Raw genomic sequence first — 7,112 nt, 5'->3', positions numbered from 1 at the left:
AAGGAAGGAAGGAAGGAAGGAAGGAAGGAAGGAAGGAAGGAAGGAAGGAAGGAAGGAAGGAAGGAAGGAAACAAAGAAACAAGTTTGCTTTGGGTTTGGGTTGGAGAGATGGCTCAGTGTCTAGAGTACTTGTGGCTCTTGCAGAGGGCCTGGGTTTGACTTCTAGTGTTCACGTGACAACTCACAATCATCTGTAATTCCAATTCCAGGGAATCTGATGCCATCCCCTGACAGTCATGGGCACAAGGTTTGAACACGGTATACACGTATATGTGTGTAGGCAAGACTCTACTACACAAAAACAAACAAATGAGTCTAATAACTCATGGGTTTTAATGCTGTCACTGCTTGTTAACCCAAAACAGCATCTAGCTTGTTTGAATTTTTTTAGTTCCTCCTTTAATGTCAGAGTGACAATGTCAAGTTTCTGTTATTTTCTGTATTTATAAATGTGCAGTTGTGAAAAAGAACTGTGCAGTAATGCACTAAGTCCTTTTCTATGCCTGTTTTCTTCCCTAACAGTTTTGACCACATAACAGCACACTGAGTCTTTTACCTGTTCTATTTGTTCCTTATCTTTCTCTCTCCTCTGCACTGAAGCTCTATGACTCAATGATTTTTGTGCTTTGTTCCTTAGATACAAGTTTTGCTAAGGAAGCAAGTGTGGAGTGACTGCAGAAAGATTGTTCCCATAACACCACTCATCCTGATGGGGGTGCTGTCACCACAGCTAATGCAGAAAGAAGTGGCCTGAGAAGTTCCTCTCAAGGCTTGCCAGCACCAGTATTTCAGAAAGCTAAGTAACTACATGGCTCCTAGGAGGAATGTAAGAAAAGCCTAAAGAGTCACTCCTGGGTCTCACCTTTCTTCTGTTTCCCCTTCTGTGGAGGGACCAAGCAGTCTTCACTTTTTGCAAGCAATGGCTGGATGTACTTGGATGACAAGTGGCCCTTCTTCACAGCATAGGAAATCAGGCCCTTCATTGCTGACAGAGCAACAGGGCTGGGACTATGGCCTGGAAGAGAGTGGTTTATAGGTATCCCAGTCTGTCCTAGTGTCGGGGAACAGTGGGAAGAAACCAGAGTGCTCTGACAAACCTATACAGCTGCTAGAGGAAACCATGGAGACAGGTCAGAGAGGTGCTCATCAAGGACCTGCTATAGCTGGGCTCTGGGTGGTTCAGGTTGAAGCCCTCCCCAAAGATGTGCCATGACTTACATGACCGTACCCTCCATCCACAAGAGACCTTTAAGGTAGCTATGACCAATAAGCCCCCTGCTCACTCCAGCACCTCCCATCATTTTTCTTAGCACAAAGCTCTGACTCAGGTACTATTAGCAAACTCCTTGCTCGTGAAGAACAACATGGGATCTAAAAAGTACATGCTTCATATCCCAAACCAACAAATAAATCTATAAACTGAACAGGCATCCTGGACCCAGTACTCTGTGGGAACCACCCACTTGGAAATGGAAAGTTCAGGCTTATGTTCTGACTCCTTCCCTATGGTGTGTTACTTTGGGTTGTCTGCATCTCTGAAACTTGGGCCGCACACTGTAGTAATAGGAATAATATAATCTACCTGTACTGTCTCAAAGGGTACTGAGTAGGAAACAAGAAACTACAAAAGTCAGCTAACAAACTCACTGACATGCTGCTGGGACTGTATGTTAGGACTGAGGGGGCGGGAGGTTGGAATGAACAGACTTGGAAGAAAAGGACAGACTGTCATTAGAGGCTGGAAGAAAAGGACAGACTGTCATTAGAGGCTGGGGTGTCCCAGAACACAACACAAAACAAAACACATTCCATGGGTGACAGGCGCTCCACTTTGTGCTTTTTTGTTTCATTTTGTTTTGCTTGGATTTTTTTTCTATGAGAGAGAGAGAGAGACAGAGAGACAGAGAGACAGAGAGACAGAGACAGAGAGACAGAGAGACAGAGAGACAGAGAGACAGAGAGACAGAGAGACAGAGAACATGAAATGAGGAAATCTGGGAAGAGTTGGGAAAGGGAAAAGCATGGTCAAAATATATTATACGAGAAAATTAATACAATTTACTTTCAACTTGAGCCAATCTAGGAGACAACCCTACAGACATATTTCCTAAATGAGTTCATTGAGGTGGATGACACTCCCTAACTTCAGACAGCACCATTCCATGGATGGAATCCTGGACTGAACATAGGAGAGAATGGTGAGTCCCAGTGTCATCCTCCTGTTTCTAACAGTGGATGCAATGACACTTTTCAGCCCCTGATATGATGTCTCCCCAATTGTGATGAGTTATCCCCTCAAACTGTAAGCTAAAATAAACCCTTCTTTCTTTCCTTAAATTGGTTTCATCTGGTGTTTAGTTACAGCAACAAGAAAAATACCTAATCAGAAGCATCAAGGTGTTTTTCTTGTTTTAATGGATAGAAACTCTATGAGTGAGAAGCAGACAGAGGGTCATCTGGCCTATAGCCACAGACCTGTCAGTCATGGGAAAAAAAAGGTGCAATAGCCACTAACACAGAGATATAACACACAAAGCACAGATCTACCTGAAGAAGAACAGAGCAAGAACCTAGCAGATAGAAGCCCAGTGCAAAGAGCAAGAGGGACTGACCTAGTGATCCCTGGAAGTTCAAGGAAGAAATGCGGCAGAACATATATACCAGAGATGCAGCTTGGTCTTTATGCGGGTCCCCAGCAACTGGAGTGACTGTCCCTGACTTTGTTGTCTGCCTGTGGATCCTGCTCCCCTAACTGAGCTGTCCTCTCTGGCCTCAGTGACAAAGAATGTACCCAGTCCTGCAGTGACTTTACCAAGGTAAGTTGGTTCCCCAGGGGGACCTCCCCCTTCTCAGAGGTGAATGAGAGGGGAGGGGGAAAAAGAGCCATGTGAGGAGGGGCTGGGAGGAGGAGGGACTGCAATTGGAATGTGAATAAATTAATTAATGGGTGGGAGAAATGTGACAGAGACACAGAAGGAAGGCAGAACAGAAAGAAGAAGAGCATCACATAGTGCGTTCTAGAATCCAAGGGAGAGAAACATGCCAAGAGAAACAGAGAGGGCAGCAGGGCATCAAGTCTGAGCAGCAGAGATCTCTTGGAAGAACTGTCAGCTGAGGTGCCATTACCTTCCTGGGTGCCAAAGAAGGCAACACCTAAGGAGATGTTGTTGTAATCCTGGTTGTGAGAGCCTTGGACATTCCAACCAACACCTTCATATACTCTGCCATCATCCCCAACCAGGAAACTGTGGGCAGGGAAACACAAGTTACTGACTGGCACTGACATACATTCCTGAGAAAGAAAACCACCTACTTAGGCTGAGAAGGGAGAAGAGCTCAGGGCAGCTTCACAAAAAGTATCTGCATGGATTTCTCTGAGAAAATAGAAAGATCAAGTTATGTACGTTCATCCTTAACACTGAAAAGGACCCACACACGTCTCATACTTCCCATACCCAAGTTATATATCAGTCATCCTAAATACTGAGAAGGAAGAGGGGACCCTGTTCATCTGCAGAAACCACAGTTAATCTAACTATACAATATTTGTCTCCATGGATTCCATACATCCTTAAAAATGGCTCTCCTACCTCCCACTGAAGGCATACTGCCCACAAGATCTCCACACAGGCTAGGCATTTGTTTTCTCCCTGCTAGGTAACGTCCTACATAAACATACCATGTGAGACATGGACATAGTGGCATGCAGTGTGTTTGAGGAGTGGTCCCAGAAGTCACAGTGATGGAGCAAGGAGAAAAAAGACCAAAGAGAGAAATCCAATACCTTGTATGTCTGAACTAGCTTGAGAAAGGACACCCAGCCCTGATGGTGACTGGCTGTCACCCACCATTTCCTGCTGAAGAATTGTGTATATACATTTTAGAACCATTGCTCAGAAGGCCTGGACTGATGAAGTTAACCACTAATTCCTGTCCTCCATGGATCATTAACTCCTCTAAACTACAGGCACCTTAGAGAAAGCACAGTGTAGGAAAGCAGAGATGCTGTGGACCCTTGAGACCAGAAGCCATTAGCAAGCTTCACACTGTTGATGACTGGCAAAAGTCAGATAGGAGTCTCCTAGCCAGGCTGTTGGGGACATAGGTGGGGTGATTGCCCCAGTGACATCAGAGCCCATACCTGTAGTGTGGTGAGAATACCTGGATGGAGACAGGATGAGCTAGTTTAGAATAGATGACTGTACCTCTATGTGACACTGAGGAAATCAAACAACCTCCCTACCTTAGGGAAAGAGTGACTCTTGTTCTTCCCTACTCAGACTGGTGAATGACACAGGCACTTAGGTATAAGGAAGAATTCTGTAAACTTTGATGTGTCAGGTAAACCAAGATTTTCCAGAGGCATTCAAAGAAGCAGTAATGTCTTGATTTTCATTCTGCACCTCAGAGGCAGGAACCTCACAGAAAATTTTGAAGACTTTGAATACTGAAGTCATTACAAAACCTATATAACCACAACCAAGAAGGCAAGGAAAACAGGTGAAAAGACAAGAACCTTAACAGAGCAGCTCTGAGCACATGACTGGCCCAGCCACGTACTTGTAAGCCACATCACACCAGCTGTTGCGGATGTGATAGGCCTGTAGTTCCCGAAGCTTCTGGATGCAGACAGTTTTGTTGTGGCACTCTAGTCCAGGGATATGGTGGATGACAAGGACATCCACTGGCCTGCTCAGCTTGGAGCTGCAGCCAATTGCTTCTGCCCCCCATTCCTCACGAGAAACCAAAGTGAAGACATCTGTGGGGAGAGCATGGCATGTCAATTAGTGCATCCTACATTTGCTGCCTGAGCTGCATGTGTTGTCTGACCCATGCTGGTGAAAATGCCCCAGGAGAGGTATCAGCAGCTGGCCATACCTTCCTGCTCATGCATACACCTTGCAGATTCTCACCCCCAATGCAGCTGAACTGGCCAGGGAGTCTGGACATTTTGCTCTTCCTTCTCAGGAATCCCCATCATAAGTTCATCCCCATTAGGAAGTATGCCCATGCCATCCACTTATCCCCATCGAGCCCTCTAGCCTGATTTTTGCACTCATTGACAGTTTCTTCTATGACTTCTACTCTCCTTAAGGAGTCACACCTTCTCCTCTGTCTAGGAGATCTCACAAGGCAGGATCTTCATCTGCCCTTCACTCTCTGGCCTGCGGAACTCAGAGATTGTCTCTCTAACCTGTACAAGTGTTTCTACCATTTTGATATCATTCCCTTATGTCCCAAGAGCATAAAAAAAAGTCAATTGAGCTGCTGGCCAGAGCCCCGCTACAGTTCAATGCTATCCAACCTGCCCCGGTTGGCTGTGTAAACTTGCAATGCAGTTCGGGCCACATAAGAAACCCCAGCAGATCCCCAAGTCTCCTCACCATCACGGCCCAGTATGCCTTTCTCAAAGAGCTGGGAGATGTTGCCAAATAGTTGCTGCAGCCCTTCAGATACCTGATCAGTCTGTGGGTTTTCCCAGGAGGAAACACCTGCAAAAAGAATGCTCCTGTTTTCATCTGTCTTCAAAGAGTTCCAAAACCCTTTGATAATAATGGGAATAACAGAGCTCTAGGCAGAAATAGCTGCTCCCTCCACTCCCTTTCTCCCTCCCTGAGTCTACAAGCCTCCCCCAAGAAGCCCCTCTGGGTTAACCAGGAAACCCCCCAAACAGATGGTGGCATAGTTTTCTCTAATACTGTTTTCAGGTAATTCCCTCAGGATGATAGTTCATTACTGTAGGTAGGGAATTAAGCATATTAAACAATTACAAGACATATATAAACATACAGTTGGCAAAAATAACTGGGAAATATATCCAGGCACCTCAAAACCACAATGTTCTCATCTGTGTACATTTTGTGTATCTAATGCAATAAGAAGAAATAGTTAAAATGGCTTTTCATGAATCAGGCCATTTCCTGCTCAGTGCTAGGGTCTTGATCAAACCCATGCTCCTATATGAAGGACAGTAAGGGATGTCACTGGACACTGGTTTACATTATTGCTCCTAAGGAGCCTTGTTTTATTGACAAGCATAAATATAAATTTATGGAAATGCTACCTGGCATAATATTAATACAGGTGTAACCATTGCTCCCACTGATTGGCTCTTACTGCCAAGTGCTAAGTCAGTCATGTGTGTAACCTCACTTAATCCTCAAATTTAAGAGGAAAGTAACCTTTTCTCAATCTTGATAGAGAACTTAAGATTTAAATAATTTAATTTAAAGAATTTAACTGCTTATTGAAAACTATTCCTTGGAATAAGGCAAAGAGCTGGCCCCAGGTCTATAGACTCCACAGTGCTCTTCTTACATGCCAGGGAAGAGCATGCATTTGGTCCAGAGCAGGGGAAAACTTACCCTGTGCCAGAAGAACCAAGGTAGAGAAGACAAGAAGCCAGGACAGCATCCTCAGATGGTCCCAGGACACCTACACAGAGAATGAGAAGCAACCCTAGGAGGGACACTGACAATTAATATGACTGTGCCAGCTGCCAATGATGTGCCGCCTGACTGTGAGGAACCCTGTCTGTCTACTGCCTTGCTGTGGGCCTTCTAAGGCCCCGCACCTGGCTAAGACTCCTCTGGTCCTCTGGGTGCCCTGTACACAGCTGGTGCCCAACATCCTAGTAAGACTCGTAGCTAACTCTATTTTACTGGTGCCTACTGTGTGTGTGTGTGTGTGTGTGTGTGTGTGTGTGTGTGTGTGTTATGTAGATAATCATACATTAAGTCTTAAATAATCCTCACTCAAATTCTATATATACAGGAACAAAATATAAGAGTAGTCCAACTGAGAAATCCAAACTCTCTTGGTCTAATGCAGACATTCTTTTTCTAGAGAGGAATAAGACGAGGTAAGCAGGATGTCCGAGTTGAGGGAGAACAGACCTGGTTGTTGGGCAGAGGGCACCTGATCTATCTTACAACTGGTTTAGTAGAGTCAAGTTCCTTCTGGAGATCATTTTTAAAGATCACACTCAGATAGGAACAGCTGAAACTGGGGCATGGCTCAGTTGCTAATGTGTTTGCCAAGAGAGAATGATAGAGTTCAAAATATCTCTCTCTCTCTCTCTCTCTCTCTCTCTCTCTCTCTCTCTCTCTCTC

General features: G+C 45.0%; 1 protein-coding gene across 2 annotated transcripts in view; it reads right to left on the bottom strand.

The window, feature by feature from the left end:
- Positions 1 to 6,455, bottom strand: part of Pglyrp4 (peptidoglycan recognition protein 4) — a 13,625-nt gene extending 7,170 nt beyond the window's left edge. The window contains exons 1-5 of one of the 2 annotated variants that reach the window (XM_021196820.1): positions 6,366 to 6,455; positions 5,385 to 5,492; positions 4,561 to 4,759; positions 3,127 to 3,245; positions 863 to 1,015 (exon numbers count right to left, since the gene is read on the bottom strand). In XM_021196820.1, coding sequence (XP_021052479.1) covers positions 863 to 1,015; positions 3,127 to 3,245; positions 4,561 to 4,759; positions 5,385 to 5,492; positions 6,366 to 6,414 — 628 coding nt within the window. In that variant the 5' untranslated portion in view covers positions 6,415 to 6,455. Of the gene's footprint in view, positions 1 to 862; positions 1,016 to 3,126; positions 3,246 to 4,560; positions 4,771 to 5,384; positions 5,493 to 6,365 lie in introns of both variants that reach the window. The other variant, XM_021196821.1, reaches the window with a different exon arrangement.
- Positions 6,456 to 7,112: the final 657 nt, after the last annotated feature.

The sequence above is a fragment of the Mus pahari genome, chromosome 4, assembly GCF_900095145.1.
Source record: "Mus pahari chromosome 4, PAHARI_EIJ_v1.1, whole genome shotgun sequence".
In the NCBI taxonomy this organism is placed as follows: domain Eukaryota; kingdom Metazoa; phylum Chordata; class Mammalia; order Rodentia; family Muridae; genus Mus; species Mus pahari.
The sequence above is the reverse complement of the archived record's forward strand: the minus strand, read 5'-3'. Positions and strand labels throughout refer to the sequence as shown.